Raw genomic sequence first — 26,329 nt, 5'->3', positions numbered from 1 at the left:
AAAACTGATAATATTCACTTTTGCATACACTGTACTGTATTGTAGTTATTTGCACACATATCTCATTTCTTTAGGGTTTCCTAAGGGCCAACTCCATGCCTTTTACTATTTTATATCCTGGCATTGCACTGTACAGGTCATAGTTAGTCAATAAATATTTGTTGAAAAATATTAACAAATAACCAGTGAAGATCTGCAAGTTCTGGTGATTATAAAATAGGAATTCATTTATGATACATCTCAAAGAACATTAAGTATCACAACTTGCTAAAGATAAAAACAGTTGCATACAGTATCTGACTCGGGGGGACTGCCTTCATTTTTCCAAACATTAAAGCTCACTTGTAAAAAGGCTATTAAGCTTAACACATTTTGGGTTGAATCTGTGGGGACAGACCACACTTTACTAAGCTTTATGAAACTCTAAATCCTCTGTTTTCTATCTGAACAATAATAAAATATCCATAGTCATTATTTCATTCACCTTCTTCATGTTCCCTCCAAGAGCAGGATACGGAGGTTTGTTGACATGGCTCCAATCGACTGGCACGCGGATCATTTCGTAGAGCTGAAAGATGACTAAAGCATCTGCAAGGTCACTAAGACAGGAGGAAAAGAAAATGAAGGAGAAGGAAATGTTGGTACTACCTGATTCTATTAAGCGCACTGGAGATGGGCTTATATCTATAAAAATACAACAGGGTCATTTAATGCTCAAAGAATGGCAGGCAGAACAGATCATTTGACCCAAAAATTCTAATCTAGGAATCTGTCCAAATTTTTTTTTCATAAATGTTTACAAAGATATATGTACAAGGATATTCACTCCCAGAGTATTTATTAATTTGCAAACAATCTAAAGGCCTGGCAGTAGGGGCTGTTGAATAAAGTATCCATACCATGGATTCCTGGGCCACCATAAGACACAATAAGGTAGATCTCTATGTACTAACATGAAAAGCTTTACACAACATATTACGTTTAAAAAAGCAAGAGGCAGAACACTGCATACAGTTTATTACCTATTAAAAATATTTTCAAAATTAGTAGTATTTAAATACCTCTGTGTGATATGGACTGTTAATAGCAATTACCTCTGGTCAGGAAAAAAAGGAATATGGGAGGAGTAAAAAGGGATTATCATATTTTATTTTGTTCTACTTAACATACATACTTCCTGAAGCTTGTGCAGTGAGAATGAGTTCATCTATTACTCATGTATTATGGTTTTTAAAACTTTTAAAAAATAATTATATAAAAATCACAATAGCTACTCAGTAGGAAGCTGTTCATGTTAAATAGCGAGCATTAAGAGGAAGGAATTTATGAGCAAGTAGGAGTTACTGAAGTAATAATACTACTACCTTGTATTCAGAAAAACACATTCTTCCGAGGTGCGCAGAGTATGTCTATTGAGTCTGTTTTCAATTCTGTATGCTAAGGACATAATGCAACAGTGATTGATTTTTTTAATTGCTAGCTCTGTGATGAATTACCTGACTTTTCTCCCTCGACAGCTTGTTCATTGAGTTATGTTTTGCTAAGGTTCATATTAAAGTTACTTTGCATCTCTGAGCACACACCATATGACCGTGAAGGGGGCTGGACCCTGTGCTGAGTGAAGGACGGAGAAAGTCCTCCTTTGACGAAGGTAATTAAGAGCTAAGTTATCTATCAGCACATGGAGAACTTTGTATGAAAAATAAATCACTGAAGTAGTTGTATAGGTTCTGAAATCTCATCTATTTCATGAATTTTTTCTTTTTTACTCTGAAGGAATTCTTATTTCTATGTGGTATGGTTTATTACTCATGTCTTACAAATAGGGAAACTGATGCCCAGAGAGTTAAAATGATTTCCAGAGAGTTTAAGATGTGCTCCAGAACCAACTTGTCATAGAAAAATTCTAGGACTAGTAGTTCTTAAAATATATTTAATAACCTGTTGAGAGGAGAGAATTTTCAGTTAAAATCAATCTAAATTTTTATTTTGCTTCGGTCTGGGTTTGGTTTGGTATATGTAGGTGGGGAGCTAAAATCACTTAGAGGTGGGTTTAGAAATATGAGCCAGACACAAATTCATGGACACATAGTTCTGGTGCCAACTAGACCTCTGGTTATTGTTTTTCTATATCCCGATGGTTCTTTTTAAGGTTATGTTATTTTTGAGAATTTTCTGAATTCCCTTTCCCGCTCCAAAAGTTACATACACCCAGAAGCCCTGTGCTAGCAGTTCAGGATCTAAATAACTAAAAATAATCTTTAGCTAAAAAAATTTGGTCAGTTCTTCTCCACTGTCAACCACAGAGAACTCTAGTGTTCCTGACATTTATGAAGTTACCATGAAGTTTCAACAAAGCCTAATCCCCTAGTTTTAAATTTATTTCTTAATTTAAAAAGAAAATACATGCTCATTGTAAAAAAAACAAAACAAAAAAACCCCATATTTAAGTTACTAAGTTTGAAAATAAAAGTCTCCTCACTACCCTACCCTCTCTAGGTTACATACAGTTTGGTATTCATCCCTCCAGATTTTTCAAAAATTCATATACACACATGTATATACTCAATTTTAAAATAATAATGATATCACGGTAGCCCTATTATTAGTTTCTCTCAATTATATATCATAGACATTCTTTCAAATGAGTCCATAAAGATCTAACCCCTCTTTACCTTCAGCATTTGAGTCCTTTACTGCCCTGCTACTATTACAGAAGTTCCAGTCTAAATATGTATATCTCTTATCATCTAGCTAGGATTTACACACTCCTATTAAAGACTTTATTAAATTAAGTCTGTCACATCAACGCTAGTTACCAGAATCAGGCAATACCGGTTTTAAAGACTATTTTGAATATACACCAAGAAATAACTGCACCATAAATCTCAGCCAGTGAACGTGGTCTTTTGTGGAATTAATCTTCAGTTCATATTTTAAATAATAATGAGTTTCCTTGGTGTGTAAATTATTAATAGGTTTAGTTAATTAGACCTTTTTCCTAAAAAATATACAATTAGCTGAAGTTGAGTTCTTTTGCATTTTTAAGGCACGCTGGTAGATCTTATTATAAAGAGAGAAGGAAGGTTTCCTCTCATCTACACCTAGAAAGACACATTGTTAGCACTACCAGAGAGCACAGAAAATGATTCAATAAAATATTTTCTTAGTCCTACCAATGTTAATAACATGTCATCATTTTTAAATAAGAAAGAACAAAATAAACAAGTACTCAGGGAAACCAAGTTATTTCTACAAATTAGAAAAAATATGCTGAACAAATTACGGGACAGTTGAAGTTTTGGGCAAAAATAAATAGAAAGAATGTGAATTATGATGAAAAATACTGATAAAATGGTAAGAGCAATTTATAAAATATTACTGTTCTTCTAATCCGTTAAAGTTGAAATAATTTATTATTTTCCTGATTAGTAATTATAAAAAAGCAAGATGAACTGATTATCTTTACTAAATTGGTTATTTATGTCATCACAAATTATAACTATTATCATAATCTTCTCTTTTCAAATAATACTTTTCTTTTAAAATCTAGTGTATTGCCAATCCCCAGCATTCTGCTACTCTAAATGTTGGCTAAAATTCTTGAGATTTTTAGAAAATGTTCTCATGTAAACATACCTACAATTTGAAACTAGAAAAGTTGGACCCTGGCCATAAAGCTGAATCACCTAAAACATTTACCTGTACAAATGATTAATGTATGGGTTGACTCCCAAGGAATTCATCCAGTTCCGAAATGTCCTCTCTTCCTTGCTTTCTCCTAGAGTAGACACAAGTTCACACTGATGATTCAGGACAAAAGAAATCAAGAACTATATTTTAAACCATTGTGGCAGGTACAAACTGGCCATATATACTTTGCCATGGTTCCTACGATACTACAATCTTTTTAGGGGGAAAAAAATCTCCTACTGCCAAAGTCCTTGTTTTCCCTGTCTAGAAAGCCTCCATTTGCTTTCTAAATGTCTCCATCTAGAATCCCTTACTTGATGTCTGTGAATTACTGAGCCATGGGTTTCTCTGTTAAGAAAAGTAACAGATAAACTTATGTGGTCCTATCTGTAGTTAATGATTACATGCAAAAGGGATTGGCTAAAAATTAATACAGCAGCCTTTTAAGGTAGCATTAGCACATTAAACAAAAATAGAAAAGCTATACCTTCCCCAATGCAGTATCTCTAAATTTGTACAGATTATGGTTTTACACAGGAAAAGTGTCTGAGCACACAAACCTGCATTTTAATCACACCAAACAGCAATGAAGGGGAGAGGTAATATAAAAACAAGCAACGAGGGGCTATAACTATTTTACAGGCTTCCTGAGTTATTTTAGATTGTCCCTACTGAAAATACATAAGGGACACAGTCCCCATTCAGAGTGCGAAGAGAAAGACACATTTCATCATAGTAAGTCACTAGACCTCAAAGATCACCTCAAGAAGAAACTCCTGCAGGCACTATTATTGAACCTGTGATTACCTACGCTCCCTGAGCAGTCCCTTCACAGCAGTGCTTACCTCATCCATAAGGGAAATGTGGGCTCTGGTGTGCCACAAAGTGGGCAGAGAGAGATGGGGGCTCTTTTTGCCACGTCTGCTTTCTGGTCATCCCCTGGATTGCAGACTGTCCTAAGTGACCATCTATAAATATTATTGTTTGTTTTTCAGCCAAGTTAGGAGACAATGGAATGGCCTTGCCTACACCTCATCACCAGACTCTTGAAAATTTGAAACATCTACACTTCTCACCACTTCTAAGCCACGGGCAAGTCCAGGTCACCATCTGGACTTTGGCTCATGTGGGATCCCCAGGGCAATTTGGCACATTTAACCACCTGAGCTCCAGGGGCCCAGTCCTATGCAGTCATCCCTGCAGTCATCTTCAGACTGAGTGCCACACATAGTGTACACCTGCACACCCAGAACAGAAATCCAAACCTTGTGAAATCTAAAAGATTCTGTTTTTTTGTGCCGACTGTTCAGGAAATAATCTGCCCCCTGTATTTTCATGTGGTTTTCAATACCATTACCTAAAGCCTTTCCCAGAACCTGCTTTAATTCTTGCTCTATTCAATTACATAGCCATATAATTTCTTGCTTAAATTTTGTTCCCTCTGGTCTGTAAAAGGTAACTGATCAGTCTGTTGTATCTGCCACTGCCATTTTATAATACATAACTGATATGAGAACCTTTTTAAAAAGAACCAAGTTAAACTAAATACTCCTAGAACCCACGCTTGCCTTGTTTTAGGAGTTATTAAATAGGTTCAAATTAACTATCTGAACTTTCCTGGAAGTGACATAAATATAACCATACTATGATCAACAGCTTGATGCATGTGACTTGGGTTCACCTTTTAGTTGTTTCTCTATTACATTCTATTATTTTGCTATGTATATAAATTTTTTTCTAGTAATTAGAGAATTTTTACATTATTTCCATCTAGGAAAATCCAAATTATGTTTTAAGATTACAAACATCGATAGTGTATAACAATAATTTAATTTTTACTTAAAGTAATATGCAATTTCTGCTGAACCTGATGATAAAAGACATTAACGTTGTATTTTGACTGAGTTCTGAAACTATTACAAACTTCAGTGTTTCCTATTTCTTCCTATTGTTCTAAACTAATTATATCATTATTTTAATTTTTGATACCTGGAAAGTAAAACAGATTTTATAAGTGAGCATTTATTTATCTAATACCATTTCAAATTGTCTCGGTAAATAAATGCTAAAAGCCAGAAGCGCTATGCATTTGCGCAGGAGCCATGGTAAAGCATTACAAACACATATGTATTCCGGACTGCAAATGTTGTCTGGATTTCAGACAACTGAAGCCATCTTCGAGGTAAAATCTTAATTGCTGACATAAAAGAGAGAAAGAACTATAAAACATTCTTTTCACGTTCAGGGCCAAACTGACACTGCAACTGATAAAAGTTTCAGAGAAAATAACAAATATATTAAAAGTAGGCTACTAAGAGGAAAGAAAAGGAACATCTATTGAACACTCACTACATGTGCTAAGTGATGTATTAAGTGTTTTCCTCTTCCTGACCTGAACATTATTGAGCACATACTGTATGCTAAACTCATTCATTCATGAAAGGTCATTTTAACTTGCTCTGGAATTCTTCAAAATAAGTATTATTAGTCCTGTTTTATATATGAGAAAATCAAGGCTCACAAAGGTCACTCAGTTATTAAATGGTGGTGCCGTGATTTGGACAAAGTCTAATTCCATGGTCTCTGTATTTTCTATCACCACAAATGAATTCTGAGATTGTCTCTCTATATGTAGCCCACATATTTGGCTCAATTTAATATAAAGATTTAATATTTAACTGGGCTTTTAATTTTCTTTAATTCCATACAGATAAAATTCTTTGCCAGTGAGGACATACTAATATATGAATATGGGATGTGATAAGGTCAAGCTTCAAATTTCACAAGGCTCTACAAAAACAAATGTACAGAGGAAAAAATGCCAATGACAGTCAAAGTCAAATTCATTTTTGGCAGATGTATCAGGACATACATATGTTCTACATAAAGGTGACTGATAAATATTTCCCACAGTATCTTTTTACATAAATAAAGTAAATACTAATGGAAATATTTAGCAATCCTATTCACACTGAAAAATTCCAAAAGCATGCTGAACACTAGCAAAAGAATTCAAACGTGACAAATAGGAGAGCGAGCAAGTTGGAAAAGGTATCTAGCAAGAATTCAGTGACTATAAAAAGCAGATCATTTTTAATATGCCACTCTAAACAATGCCTTCTACTGTAAGACACAGAGGAATTTTGAAATTTCCCAGACCGATAAAAACACAGCAGTCTCCCTTTAAATTTTTTAAAAGTTCTAATCCCTCACCCTAAATTTCTCTGCTGAAAAATCAACATTTTTTAACCTATCTTACCTCTCAGTGACATATCTATGTAGAGAACACAATCTTTATTTTACTGAACTTCTGAAAGAGTGAATTAATCATATTCCTCAAAGAACGTATTTGTTAAATCTGAAACTTCTTTCATTAATCAAAAAGCTGTAATCATAAAGTGACCAGGACCTTGGAACTCTGGTTGTGGCAGTCAAAGAGAAAAAGACGATGAAGCTGATTTCTCACTCTGTCTTACTGGGGAAGAAGGGAAGAAGGTGGGTGATGTGAGAGAATGAACAACACTGTAGTATCAAGTTCTCCCCACCAGGAAGAATCCTCACCTGAGGACCAGCTTCTCCAAACCAGGGCAACCATGAAGACTATTTTAGGAGTGGCCCTAACCTCTGACAACTGCCACCACTGCTGCCACTGTTTTTACTCTTAGTGCTGGTACTAATGTGGGTTTTAGTATGCATGTGAGTGAGTGTGAGGATGGCAGAAGAAAAGGAGAGAGGCTGAAACAGATAAGGAGAAAGAACTAGACACTGAGAACGTTTTTGTCATTATGATGATTCATATATTGTAAGCGTCAATGACATTTAGTAAATGTAATGTAGCTAAGTAATACAAAATGATCTATGTTATAGAATCTAAACAGATCTTGCCAAAGATTACTTAAGATAAAAGATAAGTTTGTTTATTCACAGCAGAGGGATAAAGGCTTTACATCAAATCATGAAATCCAGTTGTCAAAATTGATTTCTAATGTGTTAACAATTATACTATTACATCATTATAGAAGGCAAATTATGTAGAGAGTTTACATAATCAAGTCTTGCTCTGCTATTCTAATTAGGTTTCATTTGTGTTTCTTGCTTGTCATCATTCATTCTTTAGGCATATTAAGACAGAAAAAAAAAAAACACAACATGAACAATGCAAAAAATAAATATCAACCCAGACAGAAAGAATAAATGGTACTAATAAAAAGAACATTCAGAATGAATATATTTATAGAGTATAGAAAAGTACTAAATACAGTACCTACATTAGGAGGGGTCAAATCTGCATTTCATGAAGCAAAACAGGAAAGTATTATAAATTATGAGACAGATAACAATAGCCCACACACAAGACAAGTAATGAATATTGTAAATTTTTTCATGTACACTAAACACATTAAAAAGAGAACAATACTGGAGTCAAACTGTAGCTTTCAAAGGAGAAAAAAGCTACAAATAACTATTTTTTCCAATAGCTATAATTCATTGTCCATATTGGTGGTGTAATTATGTTATGTGGTCATTTAAGAGAATGTTTTAAATGTATGATAGTTTTCACTAAACTCTTACGGAGAAGTGACAGACATGTAAAATCTACCTCAGCATTCTCTTTTAACCAAAATGAAAAACGACTTTAAGTTGAACTTTTTAACGGATGCACATGCCTACACACAGTGAACTCCATCTCCCACCACAATCCCCTACCTCTGACGGTGAAGTAGGACAATACCACAAAAAGATACACACAGTGAATCAATTAAAGACAGAAAGAGCATACCTTCCAATAAATTCATATCGATGTCATTATTATCAGGCTTGTGTAGGCTTGGGTATGTGTTAAACAGGTTAGCTACAAAAGCTAAATTAAGTTTAGGATTGCCTGAAACCACATCTGCAGGAGTAACAAACTGTCTGCAGCCCAGTTTATCTGCTTCCCGAAGCATGAATTCAGCACGCTTCAAGTCATTTTCCTCCTAAACAATGAAATAAAACAAAAATGTTCAAGATTAAACTTTTTACTGGCATAATTTTTAATTCATATACATATTTATAAGCAACTACTTTTTTGGAAATATATCAAATAATGGCTCAAAATAGGGTCAGTATGTGCAGGAATTCCAAATTAACTTCCCCATTTCTCTTAAATCAGTAAGAACAAGTCTCTGAGTTTTCTTGCTGGGATCAGAGGAATATTTCACCCTCATTGCTGAAGTACTCAACAAAACTCTCAAACATTATATCAGTAAGCTTCTACTGGCTGAATTATAGGTAACTTGCTCAAGGCCATATACTAGAATGCTTTCTGGCTAAGAGGCTTAGCTATCTCACCCTTTCTACTCTGGTATTTCCAGTAGACTCTTTTCTCAATGAAAAACAAGTTGGGATACATATAAAAAATATTAAAATCAGTAGGAACAGCACTTTTCACAATTGCAAAACCCTGGAAACAAACCAAATGCTTATCAACAGGAGAGCAGATGAAAACTCTGAAACTGTCTTATATTCACACAATGACATATAACAGTATGAGTGACTCATTAATATAATATGTTCAAAATAAGTATAGACATTTAAGTACCTGATAACTTTATATGAAGTTAAAAAGTAGAATAAATTTTGTAGAAAACAAACTTATGGTTACCAGGGGATAAGTAGGGGAGGGATAAATTGGGAGATTGGGATTGACATATACACACTACTATATATAAAATAGATAAGTAATAAGGACCTACTGTGTAGCACAAGGAACTCTACTCAATACTCTGTAATGGCCTATATGGGAAAAGAATCTAAAAAAAGAGTAGATATATGTATATGTATAACTGATTCACTTTGCGGTACACCTGAAACTAACACAACATTGTAAATCAACTATACCCCAATAAAAAAATTTTTTTAATTAAAATAAATTTAATTTTGTAAGAAATACATTTAGTTGAAAGAAAACGATAGCAAAAGAAAGGCAAAAAACGATGAACATAAGATTCAAGATGGTGATTATCACATTAAGGGGAGGCAGAGAGATGGCATAGGGAAGAACTACACAGCTAAATGTAAACTGATGTCAAAGTCTTAGCTTTCTTGTTGGATTGAGTGTTTGTATGAGCTTGTTACAATTTCAATACAAACAAACAACTACCAAACAAAAATAAATAAAAAGAGGGACATGTCTGGACCCATGATGAGAGTATATCATGACCAAGGATTATGACTTATCTAATTCTGTGCACCAGAGTTGTAAATAAAATGTAACTGAAATCAGAGAAAGCAATAGGTTCAATGCTATTAAACAGCAATAAAAAGCTCCTCAGGTAGACATGAACAAATCACAATATGTGGACCTTACTTAGATCTTAATTCAGATAAATTATAAAAAGAAAACCTGACATTTATGAGGCAACAGGAAATGTCAACACTGACTAGTTATTTTGAAATTACAGATTATTATTAATTTTTTAGTTATGTAAGGTATTATGGTTATATTTTTAAACGGTCTTTATCTTTTAGAAGTACATATTGATGAAATGATACCATGTCTAGGATTTGCTTCAAAATAATATGGAAGAGGAAGCAAATAGGTAGGTGATAAATGAAGAAACAAGACTAACCATGAGTTGATAGTTGTTGAACTTGGGGGATGAACACACGGTAGTTCAGTATATTAAGTCCGTTCACTTTTGAATAGGTTTGAAACTTTCTGTAAGTTTTTTTGACTTCCTAATTTTTGTACTCAAGCTAATTTGTAAATTTTGCAATACTGATTTTTTAGATTTTATAATAATGTAAAATATAATTAATTAGTGATGACTCAAGTTGCCTTTAAAACTAAATATTCTGGATATTACACTTTAAGTACTTAATAGATTTTCATACAAACTATAATCTGACCAGATTTTAAGGTTTCGATAGAACCATCCCTGGTATTTACAACTTATGCTAAAAGAATGGGCTTCCTATAAAATGTGTTAGATGGGTCAGGATTTGTATCAGTTCTTCCTACACCATAAATACTAGGAATTGCCATTTTTTATTTTGTGTATTGTCAAATATAAGTTGGAAGAACTGATAATCAATTGCTTAGAAATCTCATAACAGCTTGTTGCTCCCTTTCCTTGTGCACAGCCGCAAAAGCACCCTGGTGATTCCAGTGACGTTGCACCAGGGAAATGTGGGTGTAGGGTTGATTCCACACATACTCAAGGTCAGAATTCTGCAATTCTCCTTCCTCACTCATGACAGCCAGATGGCTTAGCATGGAAATTTGGAGCCTAGGGCATGAAAAATAACTTCTGAAAAGCAAAGAGCCAAGGTTTAATGAAGGGCTGAGGACACCACCAGGGAATGCTGCCTGAAGCAAACTGTACTCTAAATATGACTGTACTCGCTAGTCAAATTCGTAGAGATGCAAAGTAGCATAGTGGTTACCAGGAGCTTGGGAGAGAGGGGAATGGGGAGTTATTATTTAATGGATACAGACTTCATTATGTGATGAGGAAAAAATTTTAGAGAGGGATACTGGTGATGGTTGCACTTACTGCAAATGTAATTAACACCACTGAGCTGTACACTTAAAATGGTTAAAATGGTAATTTTTATGCTATGCATATTTTATCAAAAATTTTTAAAATTTTAATTAAAAACTATACTCACATTAAATCCTGAAAAGTCAATGGCAATGGCAGGTCCATCATCCCGGTCACCTTTAGGTGCAATCTGATTAAGCAGATGAAAATAGGCTCTTGAATCCTTTAAGGAAAGAAACAAAACAGAATTTTTCAAATGAATAAAATCATCATTGGATTTAGGGGGAAAAGTATTCAAATTGAAGCAACTGTCCTCATCTCAAAGAATGGAATAATAACTTAGTAACCTTTACTTATTACTTACAGGATCCTGAATGCACTACGCTGTTTCACACTTGAGAGCTTCTAGCAACAGTGTTTCCTAAACCTGGAATGCCCTTCCTCACCTCTTTCATTTGTTTACACTCCTAAGGATCAGCACCAGTTAAGATTAGGGTCAAGTTTCCTTGACAAGTCTCTTCCAGTGGGGAGGAAAGTGTTTCAAGCTGCTTCAGTTCAGAGACACACCTGAAGACCTCCTTTTGTCTACTGATTCCCTATGCCCTCTGATACTTTGGCTTCCTCTTAGCTGGTTGTTGAGAAAGTAGAAGTATTAAACTGGTCAAGCCCACAAGGGCCTCTAGTCTAGCAAACAGATGCAATTCTCAGTCCAAATTAACAGACATTCTCATTATAATCTAGTCTATCTGTGGCATACAAAAAGGGAAACGATGCTTTGATCTGCTAATGCTAGCATCTCTTTCCTCTCACAACCAGTTGTATTTCCTTTTAAAAGCCAATAAACCAGTTTCTTTTTTAGCAAAAGATTTTGTGATTATAAGTGGGGGATCCACCTCACACAGAGAAATGCAAATGTTTTATTTTCTACGCTGTGTGCTTGTGAATTAAACTTCAGTTCAAATTTAAGTCTGTGATTGAAGTTCTTTTTTGTCTTCGTTTAAAAAATCACAGCCATAACACACACACACATACAAATTAAGTCTGAACTCCTTTTGTTTCTGACATGCATTCTACATCCTTTTTGTATGTCACAGATTTGAACATTAAAATATGAACCTTAATGTCCTGGCTGAAGTTGCTGATGGTACGCCATCCTGCGTTGGTCAGATGGTAGTTCACCCAACGCAGCAGTAATTCCTCTGGAGAAAGCTTCATCAACTCTTCTAGATCCTCACCTTCGTTTAGCAATGCAATCAGGGCTGAGAGGAAAACAATGAAATATAAATTCTTCCCATAGTAAGTATATATCAATGAAAAGTAAATATTTTTGATGACCTTACCTTCATTCCTGGAAATCTCAATATCAGCAAAAAGACCAACTTTGATGATCTGCCAGAGAAGTCCCAAGACCAAGTGAGGTTTTCCTTCTTTGAGATCCTGTGCGCCAATGTTGACCACTGTACAACCAATGGCTGAGGCAGAATTCAGGGCTAGGTTTAAATTTTCCTGAATCGCCACAAAGAAAAATACACGTGAGAAAGTACTTTCTAAACTCTTATCAACAAGTTGTGAAGGGAAATAAGACACAATGGATGGTGAAACTTCCCATTTTTTAACATAAGTAGTACTTATATCATCTCTATACGCCAATGACTTTCAAAGCCGTATCTCCAGGCCACATTTCCTCCCAGCACTACACCTGTATACATATTTGGTTATGTCTACCTGGATGTTTCACAAGTATCTCAAACTCAACATGTCCATAATTGAAGCAATTTTCTGGCCATGCTTCCCTAGTCCTCCTCTAATCCTCTGTCAAAACTGGCTTTTCCTTTATTTCCTGTCTTGGTTGATAGGACCAACCTTCATTCTTGCTTCTTTCTTCCTAAGTCAGAAACCTGAGCAGAATCCTTGTTCTTCTTGCCTCTAACATCCTATGACCAATTTCTGTCAATTCCACCTTCTAAATACCTCTGGAAACTGTCAGTGCCTTTCTTCAAGTTTCTTAATTCCTTCCTAACACCCATGCTCAGACTTACTCTCTAAAACCCACCTTCCATAGTACCCTGCTGTTGGTAACCTTATTAAAATATGGACCCGATGGCATTCCCTAGCTTTAAAACCCTACAAATGTTCCCCATCATTCCCACTATCTCCTCTCACTCACTCTGTTCCAGCTCTATAGGGCCTTTGAACTTGCTGTTCCCTCTGCCTGGAACACACTTTCCTCAGATATCCACAATTCCTTTATATTGCTCAAATGCACCTAATGGCTTTCTCCAATTGTCCTACACAAAATAGCAAGCATCACCACAGCCTTTGCTGGCACTCATTATTCTCTATTTCACTCTGTATCATTCTCCGACATGTTATATAGTTATATGTTTATTTTTATATCACCCCCAATTAGAGTATGAGCTCTAATTATGATGAGAGAAAGAACTCCTACAACTCAACAACAATAAAACCTGATTAAAATATGGGCAGACAACATGAACAGACATTTCTCCAAAGAAGATGTCAGATGGACAGTAAGCACGTGAAAAGAAGATCAACATGACTGATCATTAGGGAAACGTCAACCAGACCACAACGAGGTACCACTTCACACCCATCAGGATGTCTATTATTAATAAATAAATAAAATAACAAGTGTTGGAGAGGATGTAGATAAATTGGAACCCTGTGCATTGCTAGTGGGAATGTAAAATGGTGCAGTTTCTGTGGAAAACAGTATGGCTATTCTCCAAAAAATTAAACACAGAAGTACCATATAGTTTAGCAAATCCACTTCTGGATATTTACTCAAAAAAAAAAAAGCAAGCTAGGACTCAAACAGATATTTGTATACCCATGTGTGTAGCAGCATTATTCACAAAAGCCAAAAGGCGGAAACAACCTAAGTGTCCAGCCACAGATAAACAGATAAGTAAAATATGGTATAGGCATACAATAGAATATTACTCAGCTTTAGAAAGGAAGGGAATTCTGCACAGGCTGCAACATGGATGAATCCTGAAGACATTATGCTAAGTGAAATAAGCTGGTCATAAAAAAGAACTATTGTATGATTCCATTTATATGAGGTGCCCAGAGTAGCCAAATTCATAGAGGCAGAAAGTGGAATGGTGATAGCCAGGGGATGGAGGAGTGGACAATGGGGAGCTTTTTTTTTTTAATTAATTAATTTATTTTTGGCTGCACTGGGTCTTCGTTACTGCCCGTGGGCTTTCTTTAGTTGAGGCGAGCGGGGGCTACTCTTCTTTGCGGTGCATGGGCTTCTCATTGCGGTGGCCTCTCTTGTTGCGGAGCACGGACTCTAGGCGCATGGGCTTCAGTAGTTGTGGCACACGGGCTCAGTAGTTGTGGCTCATGGGCTTCAGTAGTTGTGGCATGTGGGCTCAGCAGTTGTGGCTCACAGGCTCCAGAGCGCAGGCTCAGTAGTTGTGGCGCATGGGCTTAGTTGCTCCGCGGCATGTGAGATCTTTCCAGACCAGGGCTTGAACCCATGTCCCCTGCATTGGCAGGCGGATTCTTAACCACTGTGCCTCTAGGGAAGCCCCAGGGAGCTATTATTTAATGGGTATAAAGTTTCAGTTTGGGAGGATGAGAAGAGTTTTGGAGAAGAATGGTATTGATGAATCCATGGCAATGTGAATGTATTTAATGCCACAGAACTGTACACTTAAAAATGGTTAAAATGGTCAATTTTATGTTATGTGTATTTTACAACAATGGAAAGAAAAGGAAAAATGGCCCAGAGCCATCTTGAAGGTGCTCTCTATGGCCAAATCTGGGACAAGTTAAGCACCAAAATAATCAAGCACAGTAATGAATTAAGCCACTGGAACAAGTAGGAATTCCTGAGTCCTATCAATGACAGAGAGAGAGAGAAGAGAGGTCTCTGGGTTACAGATGAATGCCAAATAATAAAAGACTGGTAAATGTGGAGGAAGTGCTGGAGTTGAGAAAAACCCATAATTTTGCAACCATCATGGTAAAGACCAAGTTAGGAAAGAATCATCAATCTAGGGAATCTAAAATCTAGGGGAAAATTCTGTTCTGGAGCAGGATATCTGCATAGCCTTCAAGTGTTTCCTCATGGACTGCTTATTAGTTGCAAGGGAGAAAAAGAAAAGGAAACAGTAATTATACAGTGGAGAAACTGGGTAACATCTTAACCTGATGATAAAAACTAACATCAACTATAAGAGACATACAGATATCTTGTGCCTCTCAATATACAAATTTATAAACTTGATAACTATACTGTGGTAATGTAAGAGAAAATCCTTGTTCTGAGTAAATATATGCTAAGGAATTCACTGGTAAAGAGTGACGAGGTATGTAACTTATCCTCAAGTGGTCCAGGAAAAAATGTTGTGTACACACGCACACACGAGGGAGAGAGCACAAATATTGAAGTGGAATAAACCACTAACGATAGGTGAACCTAGGTAAAGGATGTATGAGTGTTTTTGTACAGTTTTTAGTTTTGCAACTTTTTCTAAGTTTGAAATTATTTTCAAATAAACCTAAAAAAAGGGTAACTCAAAGTTTTTTTAATCCAAACATGCCATTAATTTTAATCTAAAAGCTTACTTGAGGGCAATATTTATTTAATAATATTAATTAATTTTTGCTTTAGTTGTCATCTATCAATGCTATACCAGTGATCAGAAACACAAATGTACAGAAAAAGAACCACCAAACAACAAAAAAAAACAGTTTGGGACAACACAAGGCAGCAAATTGGAAAAGACACTGAATTAGAAAAATTTACAGTTACCTTGGCTTTTAACTTTTTTTTTTTTTTATTCCCTCCTCAAATTTCTTCCCTAAATAACAAATGCATACTATGTACCGATGACATTTTTCCGATCACCTTTTCACCTTTTGGAAAGGCACGGTGGCCTGTTTGCTACTAGGCCTCATTTTTGGGGCCATTTAATGGTGATAAATAATCAATACAGTCAGACTTTTAAGTCACCAAAGATAAGAGGAGGTAACTTTAAGAGCTAGGGAATTTGTTGTTAATTGTGTTTGATTTGCTTTGGGGAAAAGGTAGAGATTGTATTTTCCTCTTTTATTTCTACAGTCCACGTTCGGGTGGGGCTCCTGCTCCCACAGTTCGTTTACATTTTTATGTTTACTATCCAGAAGTTACACAAAGGTTTACAAAGCAGAGTGATTATTTCAATGGCTTCCTCTTGCAGTATGCTGAAGCAATTTATCTTGCTGGGCTCCAAGTAAATGGCTGTATCTCTTGGGGTTTAGTCAAGGGTAATTGAAGTAAGCATTTGGAATTAAATTATTTTTGTAGTGGTATTAAGCAATATTCATTTAAATGCAGTTCTCCCAAAAGAAGGCAGAACCAGAGAATCCTTCAATATATTTACAACCTAAATAAACATGATAAATGTGAAAATATTTTCAGTAAATTTCAAGTATTTTCTAGATATTCAGAAGATTTTTCATACCTTCAGATATGTTTAATTACCTTAAATCAAATCAATATAACTTTCAAGAGACAGCCTCTGCCAATTTACGCTAGACAAGTAATATTTTTCTCTCTTCATTTCTTTTTTTTTAAAATTAATTAATTTATTTATTTATTTATTTTTGGCTGTGTTGGGTCTTCGTTTCCGTGCGAGGGCTTTCTTTAGTTGCGGCAAGCGGGGGCCACTCTTCATCGCGGTGTGCGGGCCTCTCACCGTCGCGGCCTCTCCTGCTGCGGAGCACAGGCTCCAGATGCGCAGGCTCAGCAGCTGTGGCTCACGGGCCTAGTTGCTCTGAGGCATGTGGGATCTTCCCAGACCAGGGCTCGAACCCGTGTCCCCTGCATTGGCAGGCAGATTCTCAACCACTGCGCCACCAGGGAAGCCCTCTCTTCATTTCTAAGAGCATAAAGAATGTTTGCTCTGGTTGTGATTCCCCAGAATGCATTAGCTGGGGAAAGAACTGGACTGAAAATTATTCCAGTAATAGTGTTAATCTTGCAGTGACCCATTACCTTGACAGCATGGTACTGTGGCCAAAAGAGATATGTAATTTCACCAAATTGACCGTAATAACCAGTGAGAACCAAAACCTTCCACTGCTTTTCTCAGCCTGGACAGTGACAAGGAAACCACACCTTAATGTGACTTTGCACTTATTCCTCTGTCTTCACTGGCATGGCTTTATTCTTCCAGGAGAAGAAGGCAAAATATTTGATTGCTCATTGCAGCCACTACTTGCAAGACCTATCAACTCCTCAGTGGAAAGCATCAATGGACAGTTAATCCTCTAAAAGATCCTTTGACACCCTCACCTTGAAATCCTCCCCTTGCAATTTCCACCAGTTCTGACTGTTGCATCAGTTGCATCATCATCCTTACCCAGTCATCCGTCTCCTCTCTTCCCCTCTCCCACAGTGAAAGACCCACCTTAAACCACAATTCCAAATCATCAATTCTAACCTCAGCTTGAAGACACTGCCATGGCTTTGCAGGTGGTATTTTCTCTTACTGCTGTAAGCAGTAAAACTCAGCTTTGTCTTATCAGCAGGTTATGTTGGTGATATATGAAGAACCAGCTTTTGATGTTAATTTTATTCAAAAATGTTGGCTTTACAAGTATAGCAAATGATTTATGAGTAATTGGCTAAAAATGGATTGAAAATAAGGAGCTAAAATGTGCTTCCTCAAATAAATGGTAGTTTCTAATTGGTAAATACATTATTGCCCTACTGGAAATGAGGGAATGGGATGACCACTACTGTCTAGAGCCAATTCTAAAGAACAAGAAGTAACAGGAGAACCCCATACAGAGGTTGCTCTCCAAGTCCTAACATGGACAACTGCCCTGAGTGCTCAACCTTCCTTCCTGAAGACCTGTTTTGGTGGGGATAGGCGAGAACAATGGGGAACCTTCACCAACGGAGACATAAGAGAGGTGTTGTTCCTCCTTGTGTTTCAGTGTCCTAATCTGTAAAATAGGATATCTTACCTTACAGAGATATTAACAAAACAATCAAGCAAACATGGCAGTTTATCTTGGATAAGCCATCCATTCTCTCCCATCTATTTTGTGCATCAGTGAATTGTCTGTGTCTAAGATAGAGTCCACTTTACCAGGCAGAAAAATTTACACTGCTGTGTTAGATGGTTTCTCATGTCCCTTCTATTTTGATTAACTATCCAACTCTTTACTAACAGTCTCAAATAGGGATTGCAAGTTTTCTTTCTTTTAATTCATACCACTTTGCAAATCTTCATTTCCAATAAAGCTTCAATTCCAGATGAGTCCACTTTTGTTAATGATTTTCTTTAGAGGGCTGTGCTAAACACTTATCGGGTAAGGACAAAGGCATTCTTTGTTATTCAGATTTCATCCTTATTTTACATACCATCACTTTCACTGCATTTGTAACGTCCAAATGAGATTTATGTTTTCCCTACTTAAAGTGTAATTGAAGTTAAGGTTATACATGTGTGTGTACATTTGTAAACATATGTAAGTGTAAAGTATATACATACACACCTTGTATATATGTGAGTATATCAACTGCAATGGATTTTTTACATTTATAAGGAACAGATTCAATCTCCTATACCTACCCTTGTGTTAGTTTCCTGACTTTTAGGTCCCTAAATCATTGCCATCTGTTTGACTCTTACTCATATAATTATTTTTCTTTCAATAATGACAAACAATCAAAAGAATGCAGCTCAGTAACACACTGGGTAGAAAGAGAGATGACAAAGTATCCAAGATCATAAATGAGTCCTGCTCTTAGCTACTTGATCTCTTTCCCTTGCTTTCATAGTTATTGTATGTCATTTTCATCCTTTTATATTTCTCTTCTTTCATATATCATGATACTTTACCAGCCTATCATCATGAGGTGAAAAACTATATTATCACAATCCTTTACAAATGAATTAGGCTTCTTCGAGATAAAGTTTCATGGGAAACGGGTAGCTGTCTAGCAGATCTATTCCCAGAGCTCTAAAATTACTGAATAAACAAAACAGATTTAATAACTACAGTAACACTTTGCCCCTTCCCAGAGGGCTATCTTTTCTCATTCTACATTAGTACACTTTTTCAAGCATCTTAGAGACCTCGACTATTATCCCTACTCATATTGGAAGAATGCTATCTCTAAAAATAGAAATATAAAAGACTTAGCCCCTCAGACCCATCCTATAGTATTGCAAAAATAGTTACAGAACATTTTTCTTCATTTTCTCCAATGCACTGCATATAAGTATTAAAAGTAAAACCGTACAATTAATTTATACAATAGTAAGAAATGTTGTATTTCAGATTCAGGGCCATAAAAAATTGTGTGACACATGTATTCTAAAAATAAGATGTATATTTTCAACAATGATAGATATTAGAGGAAACATCCTGACACAAGATATGAAGGAAAATAAACTTCTGGCAATTGCAGTCAGAAAGGGGCTTCTTCAAGAATGGTAGTTTCTGCTAGGAATATGTAACATTATTGGAAAATGGGGGTCAAGAAAGCCATGTTAGTCAACAGCCAATTCTGTACTAATCAAGGATAACAGGAAATGGGAGGACCCCTTGGATAGTCTGAGACTAACCATGTACCACTACTCCAAGGTCATAGCTTCCTTATAGAAGAGCCTTAACAACCTTAGCAAAATCAAGAATTATACCTGCCAATAGAAATAAAGGAAACAGCCTAGCAGTAGCTCACTTTTAATAGCTACAGCTGTGACTAGTACATTAACTTAGTTGCTTATTACTACCACCACGTGAGAGTGGCAGTATAGCTTGGTGATTAAAAGGATGGGCTCTGGAGCTAGACTACTGGGACCAGATCCTGGGTCGGCCACTGTGCAACCTCTCAGTGCCTCAGTTTCCTCATCTGTAAAATCATAGTATCCACCTTATTTTAAGGCTGCTGGGAGGAGTCAAAGGGATAATTCATGTGGTGTGTTTAGAACAGTGACTGGTACCTAGTATGTACTTAGTAGATACTGATATTCCCCTATTGATCTAGAGATTTTGAGGGAAAAAGTGTGGTGACTATAAATTCCTGGACTTTAACAAGATCTGAATGGAGAAGCTGACTACAGAACAATCTAGTACAGAAAGAATAGCGAAAATTTTGTGAAATGGTAAAACATGTGGTAAAACTATGGAGTATTCTTATCTCAATCAACCAACAAAAACACTGGCATCAAGCGAATATTCATTAATAAAAATAACTCAGTAACTACAATAGTTGAGTAACATAATCTGAATACTACTTTAAGTTTCATCCAACATACTTTGAATCTTAATTTCTTCATTAAAAAAATGCAGCTGAGAGGAGGATTAACCAAGATGGCGGAGTAGAAGGACATGCTCTCACTCCCTCTTGCGAGAGCACCAGAATCACAACTGGCTGCTGGACAATCATTGACAGGAAGACCCTGGACTTCACCAAGGAGGATACCCCACGTCCAAGGACAGAGGAGAAGCCACAGTGAGACGGTAGGAGGGGCGCAATCAGAGTAAAATCAAATCCCATAACTGCTGGGTGGGTGGCTCACAGACTGGCGAACACTTATACCACAGAAGTCCACCCACTGGAGTGAAGGTTCTGAGCCCCACGTCAGGCTTCCCAACCTGGGGGTCCGGCAACGGGAGGAGGAATTCCTAGAGAATCAGACTTTGAAGCCTAGTGGGAATTGATTGCAGGACTTTGACAGGACTGGGGGAAACAGAGACCCCACTGTTGGAGGGCACACACAAAGTAATGTGTGCATCGGGACCCAGGGGAAGGAGCAGTGACCCTGGGGGAGACTGAACCAGACCTACCTGCTGGTGTTGGGGGGTCTCCTGCAGAGGCGAGTGGTGGCTCTGTTTCACCGTGGGGATAAGGACACTTGCAGCAGAGGTTCTGGGAAGTTCTCCTTGGCGTGAGCCCTCCCAGAGTCTGCCATTAACCCCACCAAAGAGCACGGGTAGGCTCCAGTGTTGGGTTGCCTCAGGCAAAACAACCAACAGGGAGGGAACCCAGCCCCACCCATCAACAGTCAAGTGGATTAAGGTTTTACTGAGCTCTGACCACCACAGCAACAGGGAGGGAACCCAGCCCCACCCATCAACAGTCAAGTGGATTAAGGTTTTACTGAGCTCTGACCGCCACAGCAACAGTCAGCTCTACCCACCACCAGAGCCTCCCATCAAGCCTCTTAGATAGCCTCAACCACCAGAGGGCAGACAACAGAAGCAAGAAAAACTACAATCCTGCAGCCTGTGGACCAAAAACCACAGTTACAGAAAGATAGAGAAGATGAAAAGGCAGAGGGCTATGTACCAGATGAAGGAACAAGAAAAAACCCCAGAAAAACAACTAAATGAAGTGGAGATAGGCAACCTTCCAGAAAAAGAATTCAGAATAATGATAGTGAAGATGATCCAGGACCTCGGAATAAGAATGGAGGCAAAGATTGAGAAGATGCAAGAAATGAGTAACAAAGACCTAGAAGAATTAAAGAACAAACAAACAGAGATGACCAATACAATAACTGAAATGAAAACTACACTAGAAGGAATCAATAGCAGAATAACTGAGGCAGAAGAACGGATAAGTGACCTGGAAGACAGAATGGTGGAATTCACTGCTGCGGAACAGACTAAAGAAAAAAGAATGAAAAGAAATGAAGACAGCCTAAGAGACCTCTGGGACAACATTAAACGCAACAACATTCGCATTATAGGGGTCCCAGAAGGAGAAGAGAGAGAGAAAGGACCAGAGAAAATATTTGAAGAGATTATAGTCGAAAACTTCCCTAACATGGGAAAGGAAATAGCCACCCAAGTCCAGGAAGCGCAGAGAGTCCCATACAGAATAAACCCAAGGAGAAACACGCTGAGACACATAGTAATCAAAGTGGCAAAAATTAAAGACAAAGAAAAATTTTTGAAAGCAGCAAGGGAAAAACGACAAATAACATACAAGGGAACTCCCATAAGGTTAACAGCTGATTTCTCAGCAGAAACTCTGCAAGCCAGAAGGGAGTGGCATGATATACTTAAAGTGATGAAAGGGAAGAACCTACAACCAAGATTACTCTACCTGGCAAGGATCTCATTTAGATTTGATGGAGAAATCAAAAGCTTTACAGACAAGCAAAAGCTAAGAGAATTCAGCACCACCAAACCAGCTCTACAACAAATGCTAAAGGAACTTCTCTAAGTGGGAAACACAAGAGAAGAAAAGGACCTACAAAAACAAACCCAAAACAATTAAGAAAATGGTCATAGGAACATACATATCGATAATTACCTTAAACGTGAATGGATTAAATGCCCCAACCAAAAGACATAGACTGGCTGAATGGATACAAAAACAAGACCCATATATATGCTGTCTACAAGAGACCCACTTTAGACCTAGGGACACATACAGACTGAAAGTGAGGGGATGGAAAAAGATATTCCATGCAAATGGAAATCAAAAGAAAGCTGGAGTAGCTATACTCATATCAGATAAAATAGACTTTAAAATAAAGAATGTTACAAGAGACAAGGAAGGACACTACATAATGATCCAGGGATCAATCCAAGAAGAAGATATAACAATTATAAATATATATGCACCCAACATAGGAGCACCTCAATACATAAGGCAACTGCTAACAGCTATAAAAGAGGAAATCGACAGTAACACAATAATAGTGGGGGACTTTAACGCTTCACTTACACCAATGGACAGATCATCCAAAATGAAAATAAATAAGGAAACAGAAGCTTTAAATGACACAATAGACCAGATAGATTTAATTGATATATATAGGACATTCCATCCAAAAACAGCAGATTACACGTTCTTCTCAAGTGCGCACGGAACATTCTCCAGGATAGATCACATCTTGGGTCACAAATCAAGCCTCAGTAAATTTAAGAAAATTGAAATCATATCAAGCATCTTTTCTGACCACAACGCTATGAGATTAGAAATGAATTACAGGGAAAAAAACGTAAAAAAGACAAACACATGGAGGCTAAACAATACGTTACTAAATAACCAAGAGATCACTGAAGAAATCAAAGAGGAAATTAAAAAATACCTAGAGACAAATGACAATGAAAACACGACGACCCAAAACCTATGGGATGCAGCAACAGCGGTTCTAAGAGGGAAGTTTATAGCTATACAAGCCTACCTAAAGAAACAAGAAAAATCTCAAGTAAACAATCTAACCTTACACCTAAAGAAACTAGAGAAAGAAGAACAAACAAAACCCAAAGTTAGCAGAAGGAAAGAAATCATAAAGATCAGAGCAGAAATAAATGAAATAGAAACAAAGAAAACAATAGCAAAGATCAATAAAACTAAAAGCTGGTTCTTTGAGAAGATAAACAAAATTGATAAGCCATTAGCCAGACTCATCAAGAAAAAGAGGGAGAGGACTCAAATCAATAAAATCAGAAATGAAAAAGGAGAAGTTACAACAGACACCGCAGAAATACAAAGCATCCTAAGAGACTACTACAAGCAACTTCATGCCAACAAAATGGACAACCTGGAAGAAATGGACAAATTCTTAGAAAGGTATAACCTTCCAAGACTGAATCAGGAAGAAATAGAAAATATGAACAGACCAATCACAAGTAATGAAATTGAAACTGTGATTAAAAATCTTCCAACAAACAAAAGTCCAGGACCAGATGGCTTCACAGGTGAATTCTATCAAACATTTAGAGAAGAGCTAACACCCATCCTTCTCAAACTCTTCCCAAAAATTGCAGAGGAAGGAACACTCCCAAACTCATTCTATGAGGCCACCATCACCCTGATACCAAAACCAGACAAAGACACTACAAAAAAAGAAAATTACAGACCAATATCACTGATGAATATAGATGCAAAAATCCTCAACAAAATACTAGCAAACAGAATCCAACAACACATTAAAAGGATCATACACCACGATCAAGTGGGATTTATCCCAGGGATGCAAGGATTCTTCAATATACGCAAATCAATCAATGTGATACACCATATTAACAAATTGAAGAATAAAAACCATATGATCATCTCAATAGATGCAGAAAAAGCTTTTGACAAAATTCAACACCCATTTCTGATAAAAACTCTCCAGAAAGTGGGCATAGACGGAACCTACCTCAACATAATAAAGGCCGTATATGACAAACCCACAGCAAACATCATTCTCAATGGTGAAAAACTGAAAGCATTCCCTCTAAGATCAGGAACGAGACAAGGATGTCCACTCTCACCACTATTATTCAACATAGTTCTGGAAGTCCTAGCCACGGCAATCAGAGAAGAAAAAGAAATAAAAGGAATACAAATTGGAAAAGAAGAAGTAAAACTGTCACTGTTTGCGGATGACATGATACTATACATAGAGAATCCTAAAACTGCCACCAGAAAACTGCTAGAGCTAATTAATGAATATGGTAAAGTTGCAGGATACAAAATTAATGCACAGAAATCTCTTGCATTCCTATACACTAATGATGAAAAATCTGAAAGAGAAATTATGGAAACACTCCCATTTACCATTGCAACAAAAAGAATAAAATACCTAGGAATAAACCTACCTAGGGAGACAAAAGACCTGTATGCAGAAAACTATAAGACACTAATGAAAGAAATTAAAGATGATACCAACAGATGGAGAGATATACCATGTTCTTGGATTGGAAGAATCAACATTGTGAAAATGAGTATACTACCCAAAGCAATCTACAGATTCAATGCAATCCCTATCAAATTACCAATGGCATTTTTTACAGAGCTAGAACAAATCATCTTAAAGTTTGTATGGAGACACAAAAGACCCCGAATAGCCAAAGCAGTCTTGAGGCAAAAAAACGGAGCTGGAGGAATCAGACTCCCTGACTTCAGACTATACTACAAAGCTACAGTAATCAAGACAATATGGTACTGGCACAAAAACAGAAACATAGATCAATGGAACAAGATAGAAAGCCCAGAGATTAACCCACGCACCTATGGTCAACTAATCTATGACAAAGGAGGCAAAGATATACAATGGAGAAAAGACAGTCTCTTCAATAAGTGGTGCTGGGAAAACTGGACAGCTACATGTAAAAGAATGAAATTAGAATACTCCCTAACACCATACACAAAAATAAACTCAAAATGGATTAGAGACCTAAATATAAGACTGGACACTATAAAACTCTTAGAGGAAAACATAGGAAGAACACTCTTTGACATAAATCACAGCAAGATCTTTTTTGATCCACCTCCTAGAGTAATGGAAATAAAAACAAAAATAAACAAGTGGGACCTAATGAAACTTCAAAGCTTTTGCACAGCAAAGGAAACCATAAACAAGACAAAAAGACAACCCTCAGAATGGGAGAAAATATTTGCAAATGAATCAACGGACAAAGGATTAATCTCCAAAATATATAAACAGCTCATTCAGCTCAATATCAAAGAAACAAACACCCCAATCCAAAAATGGGCAGAAGACCTAAATAGACATTTCTCCAAAGAAGACATACAGACGGCCACGAAGCACATGAAAAGATGCTCAACATCACTAATTATTAGAGAAATGCAAATCAAAACTACAATGAGGTATCACCTCACTCCTGTTAGAATGGGCATCATCAGAAAATCTACAAACAATAAATGCTGGAGAGGGTGTGGAGAAAAGGGAACCCTCTTGCACTGTTGGTGGGAATGTAAATTGATACAGCCACTATGGAGAACAATATGGAGGTTCCTTAAAAAACTAAAAATAGAATTACCATATGACCCAGCAATCCCACTACTGGGCATATACCCAGAGAAAACCGTAATTCAAAAAGACACATGCACCCGAATGTTCATTGCAGCACTATTTACAATAGCCAGGTCATGGAAGCAACCTAAATGCCCATCAGCAGACGAATGGATAAAGAAGTTGTGGTACATATATACAATGGAATATTACTCAGCCATAAAAAGGAACGAAATTGAGTCATTTGTTGAGACGTGGATGGATCTAGAGACTGTCATACAGAGTGAAGTAAGTCAGAAAGAGAAAAACAAATATCGTATATTAATGCATGTATGTGGAACCTAGAAAAATGGTACAGATGAGCCAGTT

At 36.8% G+C, this 26,329-nt stretch overlaps 1 protein-coding gene across 5 annotated transcripts in view; it reads right to left on the bottom strand.

Annotated features, from left to right (window-relative positions):
- The window catches only part of PLS1 (plastin 1), a 126,816-nt gene that overhangs the window by 14,666 nt on the left and 85,821 nt on the right, over nt 1–26,329 (bottom strand). For all 5 annotated transcript variants that reach the window (XM_068547342.1, XM_068547340.1, XM_068547341.1 and 2 more), the window contains exons 7-12: nt 12,560–12,725; nt 12,336–12,478; nt 11,347–11,442; nt 8,474–8,669; nt 3,703–3,781; nt 485–599 (exon numbers count right to left, since the gene is read on the bottom strand). In XM_068547342.1, coding sequence (XP_068403443.1) covers nt 485–599; nt 3,703–3,781; nt 8,474–8,669; nt 11,347–11,442; nt 12,336–12,478; nt 12,560–12,725 — 795 coding nt within the window. The remainder of the gene's footprint in view (nt 1–484; nt 600–3,702; nt 3,782–8,473; nt 8,670–11,346; nt 11,443–12,335; nt 12,479–12,559; nt 12,726–26,329) is intronic.

This window comes from Eschrichtius robustus, chromosome 6, assembly GCF_028021215.1.
Source record: "Eschrichtius robustus isolate mEscRob2 chromosome 6, mEscRob2.pri, whole genome shotgun sequence".
Lineage (NCBI taxonomy): Eukaryota > Metazoa > Chordata > Mammalia > Artiodactyla > Eschrichtiidae > Eschrichtius > Eschrichtius robustus.
The sequence above is the reverse complement of the archived record's forward strand: the minus strand, read 5'-3'. Positions and strand labels throughout refer to the sequence as shown.